This window comes from Acomys russatus, chromosome 7 (genome assembly GCF_903995435.1).
Source record: "Acomys russatus chromosome 7, mAcoRus1.1, whole genome shotgun sequence".
NCBI lineage: Eukaryota > Metazoa > Chordata > Mammalia > Rodentia > Muridae > Acomys > Acomys russatus.
This window is the reverse complement of record NC_067143.1, coordinates 43,419,169-43,432,953: the sequence shown is the minus strand read 5'-3', so window position 1 is coordinate 43,432,953 and position 13,785 is coordinate 43,419,169. Positions and strand designations below refer to the sequence as shown.

Here is a 13,785-nt window from a genome sequence, read left to right as displayed (position 1 = left end):
AGAGGAGCGACACATCCACATAATGATGACATTACTTCATTTTGTGTGACTACAATCAAATAAATTGTTCTAATTATTTTCTGTAAAAGAAGAAGAAGAAGAAGAAGAAGAAGAAGAAGAAGAAGAAGAAGAAGAAGAAGAAGAAGAAGAAGGAAAGAAAAAAAGAAAAGTTAAAATGAAACCCAAGCCAGCAGGATATGCATCCTTATCCCTTTAGCAACTTAAAGGGATCAAGAAAACATAAATAATACTCTTGATTGGAAGGCTTTTTTTTTCCTTTTCCTTTTGTATAAAGACATATTCCAGAAAAGAGATGGTAAAGTAACACAGTTTTCAGTTATGGGGTGATGCTTGCTCATCACTTCAATTAGCTACTGTTCAGCCCTGAAACACCCCATAAGATATCCACTCCCAACTGCTTACAGCTCCCCACAGGGTTCTATTCGTGTTAGCTACATGCTCCTTCTACCCATCATGCCTTACTCTCAGCAGGATGGCTGGCAAATTTCTATTAGCTGTCAAGTTGCAAGTCAGAGGTGACTTCACAGTGAAATCTCTCTTGGCCATTGCAACTGGCTTGTCCTGTGTTTATTTTATTTTATTTTTTCAGTTACAGAAATGCCCTTCATCAAAGTCCTTTAAAAGTCCCATCATATTTCAAATCACTCATTGTTCTATTTGTCTGTGTCTTGTCTTACAGTAGAAGTCTTCTAACAGCAATAGTTATTTTCAATTAATCTTAGCATCTAAGACTTCAGCACAGTGCACAAAACATACCTGTCATTTAAAGGCTGACTGAATAATGGTGACCCTCAAGTTACCTTCTTATGAGTGGGCAGGTGTCTGTGTGTGTGTGTGTGTGTGTGTGTGTGTGTGTGTGTATGTGTGTGTGTGTTGCATACTAGTGGTTCAGCTTTACTGTTATTTGATTGTGATGTGAAAACATTTAAAGTATATTAAAAGACATCATCCCTATAAAAATCTTTCAGGGTATAATTTTTTTAAACATCAACTTTTTCAAATAATGATTTGAAAATAAAAGATGATATTAATATTGTATTTTGCATTAAAAATAAATTTCACAAGAGATATTTCTAACCCTTACATTAGAACCACCTTGAAGTTTTGGGTCAGTATAACAAATATCACATTGAATTCTGTCAGACATGAGAAATAATATATATACCATAACTAAGGCTTTTTTTTGGAGACAGGCAGATAAGTGGCGCTAAATGTAATGGAATGAAAAGCAATTATATTAAAGCATAAAAATAAAACTAACTCTAAAAGCATTAGGTAAGAATTTATTGTATGCAATGTAGTAAAAAACCAGATGAAGACCACATTTGAAACTCTTTTACAAATCTTGCTATCTCAGAAGAGAAGAATAGGAAATAAAATTATAAATTATAAAATTCAACAGCCAATTATTAGAAATGTGTACACACACTCAAAATGAAATTAATTTACTCATAAGCAAGGAAGTTCATATATGTTGCAGATAGGAGGAACACACATGGTCTTTGTTTCTGCTGATTGTGTCAGAAGGTATCAGAACTCAACATAGGTTACCCAAGGTATTAAGGATTTATTATCCAAAGGTCATCCAGGTTCAGGTAAGAAATCATTAGGAAAAAAAAAATCTCTTCTTTGCTTATGAGTTGAAATGAGACAAATTTCAATCTACAACTATCCAGACAACTGTTATAAGCTACGAAAGGAAGGGGCTTCCCCAGAGAGGACACCTGCAGCAGGCTTTCTGGCACTTCCTTAAATGCAACAATGAGTTACGAAAATAAGTGTTCCATAGTGTGAGTTGTCACGCTTCTTCTGAAGGAAGCGTTTTATTTTTTGAAAAAGAAGAGAGAAGATAAGGGCTCGCCCACTTTACAAAGCAAGGAACCGATCATAATTTGAAATAGAAGAAAGTACGAGAATAACCCCATTAGTGTTTGTATATATGCACATTCTCTTAAACCTATCAAGAAGTTTATTGATCCCATCATTTCCACTTCAGAAGCAAATTCTTAAAGTACTAAAAAGCAAAATCTATAGAACTCCATTTCCTCAGTACAGAAGGCTTCCCAGCTGCAGTGGAGAGATATCTGGCCAACCATCAAAATATAAATACTACCTGTTTGAAGTTCAAATGAAAAGCAAGAAGATTTACAAAAGTGAACAGCAGCAGGGAGCTCTCAATAAAACTTATAAACACACAAAATGAAACTTTAGTACCTAGACACATTAAAACACTCTTCTAGTAAAATAAAATGGAAAACACTTCACATTGACTTTTTTTTTTTTTCAAAAGTCCTAATTTAGGTCTTAAACTGTCTCGTAATTTTTTCTCCCTCAAAGACGATCACTTCTTTTTGGACCTGCTTCAATAAGAAATACAAACTCAAGGGGGGGGGGGGGCAGGTTAATCCAGGATGCAGATTCACTTAAATTATGCAAGTGGAATTCCACAGCTGTTCTCTCGGGCTCAGAGCTGAATGAATAGCGTCAGATTAACCTTTACAATAACAACGTCCTCGCTCCTTGACAAGGGCTAAATCTCCAAAACTTGAGCTCAACTTTGGAGCCTATTAGCTGCAGCAAGTGAATGTCAGCGAGGTGACAGCATCGGGGGCAGCAGCACCCCGGCAGCCTAAACCAGCAGCCCACCCTGATCTGAGAATCTGTGTGATTAATATCACCAAATTCCCGATGCTCATCATCCTCGTTTCAACACACAGGATGTTCGGGTACCACATAGATCACATCCTAATGTTATTCCAGCCGCTACATTCAAAGCCTGGAGCTCCTAGAACAATGAAACTGCAGGAACACGGGCAGTTTACAGCACTTTCAAACGGAAAGACTAAATCCTAAATTTACAGCGTGATCCATAGCTTGTTACCTCCTCTGATTTCTTGGTGCTGGCCTACCGAAATAATCCTCATCTTTTCCTCCTCCCTCTCCCCCCTCTCCCAAGTGTGAGCGTGAACCTGAATTACAAACAGTTAAACCTGAAGGTCACTTCACAACAGCGTTCCGACACGCTCCCCCAGGGAGGCTGCAAGGAACAATAAAACAAAGCCTTAGCAACCACCTGTAATAATCTGCCTGCTCAGCCGGCCATCTGAAAAGTCCTGGCGCTACACAAGGTAGACATTTTTTGCAGCTGGTTCAACATGTACATCGTGCCCAGTTGCCGTCTCGCCTCCTCTTACCTTCACGTTAGTCCGGAGTGCACAATAACATGCAAAGAACATTGCAGTAAATAAGGGGCATATGGGCCGGTGATCAGCTTCTCAACACAGCGCAAGCCCCACACACACGATCCTGGGCATGTGCTGCTAAGGAGCATCCGTTCCCTCTGTCAGTTTGAAAATGCATTGATCCCTGTTTCCTCTGACTACAAAACGACATGTCTTGAAGGCACTGAGTGAGAGCTCAGAATCTCTTCATTGGCTATATATAGCATTGTGCCCAGTAATTTCAATTAGCCGAGGATTCAGCATCCGAAAGTTAGAACCTCAGTTGCTTTTCCTTCTAGCATTTTAAATCACGGGGGGGGGGGGTGCGGGAGGGGGGCGGAATGAGCTCACCCAGGAAGGAGGGGGGGAAAGGTGAAGAATTGAAATTTAACCAATGAGTTACTTATATTTCTGGAGAGCACGAGTGTTGTCCTATTAGATACTTTACCACGAGATTACATCGGAGAGACTATAGATGAAGAGGGAACCCTTTCCCTTTGTAGCCTAACAGCTCTGCACTACATTCCAGGTTTTTCTGATGCAGTGTCCTGTTCAGCAAGTACTACAAACCACCGCAAACATGCTTCGCTCTTCATTTCTCTGTGTGGAACAGAGCAGGACCAAAAGGTTCACTGTGTCATAGCATCCCCTTAAAACCTAAGCCAGGTCCCTCCAGGGGTGCTCTGCTTTTCAAGGGCTAAGAAGTACCACCTCTTTTACTGCCCTGCCCGGGAAATATCATCAAGTCTGTCTTCCAGGGATATTTAAAGTTGGTAGGCTCTCTAATAAAACCAAGCATCCAATTCTCCAAAGCTATGCTTTGTTGGTAAATGGCAAAGATCTGGGATGGATGGGATTGGAATGAAACAGGAGGTAAGTCAACCTCAGTGCAGGATCAAGCACTGATAAAAAATGTTCAGATGATCCTGGGAGTCAGAGGGGGGGGGCGAGACGGAGAGGGAGACAGATGGACAGAGACAGACAAAGAGACAGAGACAGACAGAGAGACAGAGAGGCTTCTATTCCCATGAACCCATGAGCAGAGAATATTTAATTAAAAAACATTTTCAGATCTCACTGTCTGTTGCCATCCTTGACAGGCAACAGATATCCCAAATTAATTGAATTTTTATTCAGCCAAGAGGACAAAGTCTAATGCAGGGTTCTAAACTCTTTCTCCAGCTTTAGGAAGCCCTAATGCTCAGCTAGAATTCTAATGCTATCTGGCTGGCGAAATGCAAGCAGACACGAACAGTTCTCACTGCAGTAAAAATAGTGGGAGGAAAAAGATTGGTGATGTCTTTGCCACAACGGTTCTCACAGCACCAGGGAAGAACTGCATCACTCACACACAGAGAAAAGCTGCAGTGACTTTTAGGGTTTTTCTTTAACGTGTTTTGCATAAACCACCTCCCCTTTGGAGCCTGCAGCTGTACTGAGGCTGGCAGAGTCACTGGGCATCTCTCCTGAGCAGTGAGGTGAGGATGTCTCAGAGGGTAGAAGGTAATTCAGAGTGAGGAATTAAAGAGCTAGGTTTTCTCTTTCCCTCTTAATGATAAGCATTCAGAAAGTGTCGTCACTTCTGACTAAATAGCTATTTTGGGCTGTCATTGTTTGTGGCTTTTTTAGGAAGAAAAAAAAAAAAAGAAATCTTAGTTTAAGCTGGAGATTGTTTAGCGATGAAAGAGAAAGAAGCCACTTAATTTGATTCCCAGCTCTGTCTGTCATAGTAGACTGGGTAATTACAAACTGTAAGTATTTGTAACATGACTGTGACTTCCAAGGCAGTTAAACATGGATGCCCAGGTCCTATCATTCCACAACTTTTATTAATGGCTTCAAAAAGCAGAACCATCATTTCAGGTCACAGCTTCTGCATCTCCAGAGGTCACAGCAGGTCACCTCTCCTGCAGCTCTTCCTATTGAGTGAATACAAACACAGCAACTGGGTGCTGTGGTAAACAGGAGGCGCATTTAAAACTGCCTTTCTCCACTAGGGTTCAGAAGATTCTTAGGAAATTTTTTTCAATTGATGAGATGAATGTACTCTCATTTTTTTTTTTCAGTAGAAACTGGAGTAAAATACACTTCGTGGTTTTATTGCTATTCTGATGGTCTCCAGACTTTTGGTACCCCAGTATAGGAAGAGCAAAGGGAAAAGACCAGAAAAGTTACAATCTCAGAGAAACACACTGCTAGGGATTAGACAAAAGTAAAGTCAGAAGAAGTCAGGGTTTCAACAACAGCTTTGAAGTGTATACTTGCTGAAGGAAGACTTACAGCCTGGAAGACCTATTTAGAACTCTCAAGTGGGCTTATTTATCTCACAGAATGCCAATGCAGACATGGGCTACACCTACAGATCTACTGCTTATTTAAAGTATTTAAGGATAATGACTATTTTCATCTTTTCCTGGTAGGAAATGAGGCTTTAACTTGAATCACTGGTAAGATGCTTCAGTAGGTAAATGTGATCGCAAAAAAAGGCTGACAACCTGAGTTCAATTCCCAGGACTAAAGGGTAGAAGAAAAGAAACAAATCCTGTAAACTTTCCTTAACACACACACACACACACACACACACACACACGGAACACAGATCATGTCATCCCTCCCCCAACCCTACTACACACACATACAATAAATATAATTTTGACAATGTGTTCACCATTCTTAGTCAAAGACTACACTGTGGTAGTATATACAGAAGAAGTACAGCACTGACTGTTGTAAAAGAAAATTCTAACAGGCTACATAGTTATAGAGGAAGCAGAATACATCTATGTTCCAATACTATAAGTGAAGAATTCCAGAAAAATATCGTGTCAAATCATTTGCCATTTGAAAAATAGGACAATATATAGCTCATAATGTGGTTAGAATGTTAAATGTGAATCATGTCAACAAAAGCCTAGTTAAATCCATGAGTTAGGTGTAAAAACCAAAACCACAAACATATTAAAAGAAACAGTTTTGGTTCTTTATAATATTGAAGAAGGGACTGATGTTACACCAGAAAAGATAATTATGACTATGTAAAAAAATATGAATGGCCTGCTTTGGTAAGTAATATACAATAGTAAAAAAAAAATAGCAAAATATCCACAACATATTTGTTTGGAAATTCCTTAAAGGAACTTGCATAAATCCCCAAGAAAAAATAAAGTGAATTTTAAAAAGCAAAGGAAAAGTAATAATTCTCAAATGACTATAAACATATTAAAAATGCTCCAACTCTTATTTAAAGAGAAGTATAAAAATTAAAATCCTTTTAAATTTGATAATTCCTTTCAATGATTTAGCCTCTAAGAATATGATCTAAACACACTGAATGAAACTTAAAACTCAAAGAACTAAAGAAAATGTAAAGTAATAATTCATTTCAGTTGTATGTATAAGTGTGGTGTTGTTTGAGTGTACATGTTCACATGGGGACCAGCATGTAAGTGGCAAGACACCCATACATGTGTGTGTGTGTGTGTATATGTAGAGGTCACATGTAAATGACAAGTACCTTTCTCAAATGTTCTGTACCTTACCGTTTTCAGCTAGGCTCTCTCGAAGACTCTGGCACTCCACAATTTGGTAGACTTGCTGGCCTCTGAGCACTGAGATCTACCTGACTGCTTCCTTACCCTGGCATTACAAAATACACTATTATACTTGGATATTTTTCCTGTGGGTACTGGGGATCTGAACTTAAATCCTCATGTTTTGCTGCAAGTACTTTACCAATTGAGCCATCTCTCTAGCCCCTGGTTTGAAATTATAACAAGCCTTTAAAATAAATCTTAGTTATGGGCTAGAAAGAGAGTGTAACATTTAAGAGTTCTTATTCAGAAGTGCAAATAGAATAGACACCTGAAGCAGTTGAAGAGAAGGAACAGAACTGGAGGCTACCATAGAGGTCCTCTGAAAGACTCCACCCAATGGGGGAATCAAAGCAGATGCTGAGACTCACAGTCAAACTTTGGGGTAGAGCACAAGGAGTCTTAAGGACAAGTTGGGGGACAGAAGGATCTGGAGAGGACAGGAGCTCCACAAGGAGACCGATCAATGGAGCCAATAAATCTCAGCTGAGGGTGGGTATAATGGTGCACTAACCAAGGACCATGTATGGTGAGGGCCTAGACCCTTTGCTCAGATGTTGTAGATAGGCAGCATTGTCTCCTTGTGAGTTCCATAGCAAGGGGAATAAGGACTGGCTCCAACATGGACTCTGGTGCCCACTCATTGATCAGTTTGCCCTGGTGTGGTCGCCTTGCCAGGCCACAGAGGAAGAGGATGCAGCCAGTCCAGATGAGACTTGATAGGCTGGGGACAGTTGATAAAGGAGAAGGTATCCCCCTTTCTGAGGACTAGGGAAGGGGAGAAGGGAGATGAGGAAGGTAGGGTGGGATGGGGAGGAGATGAGCGAGGGGGCTACAATCGGGATGTAAAATGAATAAATTAAAACAAAACAAGAACAAGACTTCTTCCTGCTTCTGCAAGGGACCTCTGAGTTTGGTTCCCAGAACCAACATTGCAGGTAGGAGAGTTGACAAGAAATTGTAACCCCTAACCTAAAGGGTCCTAATGACCTCTTCTGGCCTCTGTAACTGTATACTTATGTGTTCATGAGTGCACACACACACACACACACACACACACACACACACACACGCACACACACACACACAAACACAGAGTTAAAATTAAATTGAATTTTTAAAATAATATAGATTTGTAAAAGAAAAATATAAGGAGGTATGAAACTATAATTTGCTAAAATTAAAACAATAATAGCAGTGTCTATTAATATTTACAAATAATTCATACTGATGAGCACCATTTTTCTTATCTGTGCAACTAGGATGTTGGGCTGCTTATTTCTATGAAGTTGTACATTTTGTTTTGCTTTGTTAAGATTAGACTGATGAGGTAAGCATGAGTGATAAATAACCACTGGGTCCCAATCCAGACCAATTAGACTGAAGTCTACCGGGTAGACCTAGGTTTTAGTATTTTTTAAAGTTTCCTATTTGGCTTCAATATAGAGCTCAAGTTAAAATTATGCCTTAGATCAGGGTTCATCACCAAAGCCATTCAGTAAAGCAATGGGTAGTAAATATCTCAGGCTTGTAAGACACATGACCTTCCATATCCACACAATACTCATGTCCTAAGAGCAAAACAACCTGTGTAAATGTCTATGTGAGGGGCAGTACATAATTTACTTCTGTGAAACTTCATTCCTAATCATTAAAATTTAAATTCTTCACTATGTTATATAATTGCCTGATTCCTTGTACAAATGAAATAAATAATTCTGAGTAGAAGCTCAACCTTGCAAAACAGAATCTAGGTGAACAAGGGACCATAGGGACACAGGGCTGTCTTGTACTTCTTGGGCTTCCAGTCACATAAAAAAAAAAAAAAAAAAAAAAAAAAAAAAAAAAAAAAAAAAAAAAAGAGAAAAAACAAACCTGGGTTTAAATCCATTTTCTGCCATTTCAGAACTGTGTGGCCTTGGGCTGGTTATATAACCCCTCTCTGTTACAGAGGAGTCCTCTGCCAAATAAAAATTACAAACTTACTTCACAATAACGTTGTATGAACTAAAATAATAAGGTATAGGAGCCTTTTTTCTTGAACCCTGTAGCATAGTAAGTTTAGTCATGGGTTGTCTATAATGTAAAGAGGGCTGGAATGACAGAAGGAAATAAGTAAGACACTGCCTTTTTGCTCTTAACAAGATTCTGTATCCCTAGAACGCTGTTTGTAAGCTGTGGGATGATCCAGCATTTCTGTAGGATTTCTAAGATGGTTTTGAAGGGATCTCAAGAAGTTTAGTCCTCCTATATATTCCTTGAACTGGCTCACTGCCACTGGGCTTTCTTTAGCCTTCCTTGGAAATTTTCCGAAATAAGAATAATAACTAATTTACAGGCTACAAAGCATATATTATAAGTTTTTGGTAAGGTATCTCTGAAAGTGGAAGAGAATGTTCTAAAAGTACCTTAAAGTATCAAGGGAAAGTGGAATCTCTTTGATGTCTTTTTATCTTTAAAAATCCATATAAATATTAAGTATAAGATGAAAATGTATCTATATTTATGTTAGTGTTTTATATTAGGTAAAGGCTTTGACAATACACCATGAAGACCACACAGTAATGAGCTCTCTTCTATGTACACTATTGGGCATGCTGGAGTATTCTTGCCTCACTTAAAAATTTGATTCTCGATTCTCATGTTAACATTGAGAATATTATGACTCCCCTGGATCAAGTGAACAAAACAGGCACAGTGCTTAGATAAATGTTTCAGGTGAAAGCCACAGTGATGGTTTTATCCCAATACTCAATTTTCCAATTCCCAAACTTAGAGTACATTTCTCAAAAAAGTTGGTACTTAAAATGTTCTTCCTTGATATTTCAGACTTGTCACTATTTATAAACATAAATATTTTATTGTTTCATTTATAAGTACAACAAAATAACAGTTATAAAACTTATTTTGACAAAGAATTTCAAGTTAAAATAATGTAAAGGTTAAAAGTTTAAATTAGTCTTGGTAAGTAATTAGGATTATTATTCCATCTGTCATTAGTCTAAGAAAATGATTGGAAGAAAATTATTGATATAGATTGGAAAGTAATATTTGTAACAGATCTGATAGTAACCTGCTATCCAAAACATACAAAGAATCCTGAACTAAATACTGGGAATAATCATTTTGGTTTCACAATACACAAAACAAATCCACATAGACACTTAATCAAGAACATATTAGCACACATGTAGCCCAAGATGAACTTTTCTGTTAGTTATTTAAAGCACCCTAGAAAATAATCTTTCCTTTCTGTCATATTCTATAGACTGTCCAGTTAAGGGACATTCTGCTAAATAATGATGCTATAACATGAAACTTGACCTCAGTGCAAGATAATTACCATATGTTGTATATTGACCATATCCTTTTGGCCATGGCTCCTGACTTCAAAACCCTCAGAGCTCCATATGTTCCAAAGAACTCATCAGGATTATATACCTAACAGTCTCTTACCCTGGGAGATGGTGAAGCATACCAATAAAAAGCAGAACCAATAAAACTAACCCTCTGTGTGAAGGCTACTTAGAAAAAAAAAATAATGTAAAGGAGGAATAAGTAGAAGTTGAAATTTAGCTAGTATTGAATGCAATGTCAAAGGAAAACTCAACCTCTGCTTTACATCTATATGTGTACACAAACATGGGCATGTGGAATGAACTCACTTCTCATATATCACAAGAGGCCTTGTGACCAGTGACATAATATTTTGAATTATAGTAAACTCTTGGTCAATACTAACGAAAACAATGAACACATGACAGTAAAATGTCATATGACACAAAAATGTGCATCTTTGAAAATTTGGTGCACATTAAGTCTGTGTAAGGCTGGCTATGTACAAACTATGTTAGACAGGATTGAATTCCTGGATCTGTAATTATTTTCAGATATTTAATATAAACAAATGTACAGATATTGAAAAAAAGAGAGTGAGGGAATCACTCAATAACAAGTATTCTCTCATATAGTCATTCAACTCCTAAGTAACTTCCAACATTATACTCCCCACACTGCTGCTATAACAAAGACCCTCCTGTACAAATTTACCAAATACCAGTAGAGAATCTCAAAGGGGCTAGTGACGTCCCTGCTAGAAACACTCGAACATCTACCTGGGAGAAAATGTAGACACATGATAGAAAAATCCTTTTAAATTCTACACAATTACTCATGAACTTTTATGTACTTCTTTGGGGACTATTTTATGGATGAAAAGAAGTATCTAAAGACCTTGACCTTCACCTTGAGTTATTGATGCTGAAGGGCAGTGGAATTGACACATTTTACCTAATGGGGAACAGATGAGCCTTCAGGGAGGTTCTGTCTCCCTGAACCTCAACACCCTGTAAAGACCAGATCAAAGCTCAGCCCTCTGAGGTCTTTACTCATAACACTGCTCCAGATTCCTTTCTCAAATACCTAGAACATGCATTGTCTGGCCTTTGGTGGTCAGTATTGACCAATGTGCTTCCTGTTCGGGTCACCTATATTTTTTGTTATGCCCCATATTTATGTCCTTAACTCCACAATAACCTTTTTGACAATAGACAACAGGTATCAACTGAAAAACAGGTTCCTTGGGAAGAAGGGTATCTTTTCAGTTCTTTCACAAACCAATGAATTGTTGAATAGCCTACAAATATAGAAGTGAAAAATCTACCTTTTGTTAGCTAATGTAGGCTTAGACAGTGCCTGAAAACTTTGAGTCTTGGAACAATACGCTCTTCATACTCCTTCAAAGGTGAGTCCCCACAGCCTCATGCTCCAGAGTGTAATTTACCCTAATTCCTCTCAGCAAATGATCCCCTTTTGCTCCATGGAAAAAATAAAAGAAGTCCTCATCCTCTACTACCAAACAAATTAAAACTAACGGTGAGACACACTCTCTCAAGCTTTCTCCCCTTCTGTCAGAGGCATCACTTGCTCTACCTGAGGCCATTACCTCCATATTCCCTCTGAGAGGCAAACTCCTCCACCATTAAAAAGACAGACACATCTATATATTTCTCTGTTTGGTGCTTATGTGTGTACTTCTAGGGGTTTCTCCAGTCTTTAAAAAAGAAACAAACAAACATGCACAAACAGCAAAATCAAACCAAAACAACAAAAATTATCTTACCCCCAGTATTACCATTAACCTTCATCACCGAGACAGTTACAACATGCACTATATCACCACTTCCCATCATCCGTCTGGCCTTTGACATTGCTTCACATACAAGCTATTTTTAAAAGCCTTCTCCAAGAAGGAGAGGAGGAAATGGAGGAGGGGGGCATGAGGGAAGGACTGGGAAGATAGGAAGAAGGAGGCTTGGATCAGGCTACCAGTGGGTGGGGAATAGGATGAAATTGGGAGAGAGGGAGGAATGGGAGGATACAAGAGGTGGGATAACAATTGAGTTGTAATCTGAATAAATTAATAAATTTAAAAAGTGATTAAAAAATGAATTAATGAAAAAAAGAAAGAGCAGGTTTCTAAGAGATAACAATCAAACATTATGGAATACTACTCAGCTATTAAAAACAAGGAATTCCCGAAATTTGTGGATAAATGGATTGAGCTAGAAATGATCATAATGAGTGAGTTAACCCAGAAGCAGAAAGAATCAAATGGTATATACTCACTTATATCTGCATACTAGCCCAAGGGGCATGTCCCACGAAAGCCTTCACTTACCAGGAAACTGGGACAGAGGGGAAGGCATCCTATTGGGACTCTAAATGAGAGACGCATGGGAGAACAGCAAAATAAAAGGATCCAGAGGGTCCTAGAAATCTACAAGTAGAACAATATGATAGGCAGATTTGGGCCCAGGGGTCCCGCTCAAACTAAAAAGGGCAAAACCTCAGTCTCCTTAACTCTGACTAACTCCTTATCACACTAGCTTAGCCCTCTCCCCACAACACACACACTCTACTACTGTGGGAATGGCAGTTGATGTGTTATCCATCCGATATCCATTCCTTTACCATCATCCTACATGACTTCTCCACTTATGCACACAGCTGCTCTTCTTTCTACTCAATTTCACTCCCCCCACCTCTTGGTTTATAGAAAATGGACATTGGTATTACAGGGCCATTAATCTTAGTTTATCAGGATTAATGTTACTTTTTATCCATTGTCCTAGCATAATTAACAGCATAGCCTTTTCCTCTGAAAGGTATCTTTATTTGGAATAAATTTCACAGATACTGTGATGTTAAGTAAATGTGTTCATTTGACAAAGGGATTAACAAAAAAATGGTAAGAAATAACTTGGCATGAAGCAGTAAAAAGTAACAATGAACAGTGAAGTGGAGAATTAGATATTAATTTCCTTTCTCTCTGTTCTTGAAGTCAACTATCAGGTTAGGTGAAGAAGGTGCTATTCAACACATAAGGATTTCTTTTTTATTTTCTATCTTTCTTTTTAAAGAACTTTTTCTTCATCTTTATGAGTTTTATACCATGCACTTAAGTCCCACTCATCTCCCTATCTCCCTCATATCTGTTCTTGTAACCTCTCCCCTATAATAACACACACACACACACACACACACACACACACACACACACACACACACACTAAAATAAAGTATGGAAGACATCTTGTCTTGGAAGCTGTAGTGTGTCAGACAGTTCCCATGGGCAGGGGACAGGGGCAGCTCTCCTGCTCTCATGACCTCTGGCTGGCTCACTCTTGCTCATGCCTCAACAGCCAGCTCTACTGTGCTGCCATTAGAGGCACAGGTCCACTCTCCCAGGTGCTCCCTAAATAAAAAAGCTGGGACATCTCTCCTGCTCTCCAGCTCTCACACCCTGGGGCTTGTTCACCCATGCCTTCACCATTAGAGCCAGCACCACTGTCTTGCCCAGGTAAGGTTCAGGGCATGCTCTCCTGAGTGCTACAATCACTGAGGGGTAGGGACAAAACTCCAGCTCTGATAACCTCAGGTACAGCTCTCCT

General features: G+C 38.8%; 1 protein-coding gene across 10 annotated transcripts in view; it reads right to left on the bottom strand.

The window, feature by feature from the left end:
- Positions 1-13,785, bottom strand: part of Dlg2 (discs large MAGUK scaffold protein 2) — a 1,899,378-nt gene that overhangs the window by 1,329,314 nt on the left and 556,279 nt on the right. Inside the window, exon 1 of one of the 10 annotated variants that reach the window (XM_051148930.1) lies at positions 3,216-3,549. The exons of the other annotated variants lie outside the window; for them this stretch is intronic. Coding sequence (XP_051004887.1) covers positions 3,216-3,257 — 42 coding nt within the window. The 5' untranslated portion in view covers positions 3,258-3,549. Of the gene's footprint in view, positions 1-3,215; positions 3,550-13,785 lie in introns of those variants that run through there. 10 annotated transcript variants of the gene reach the window in all.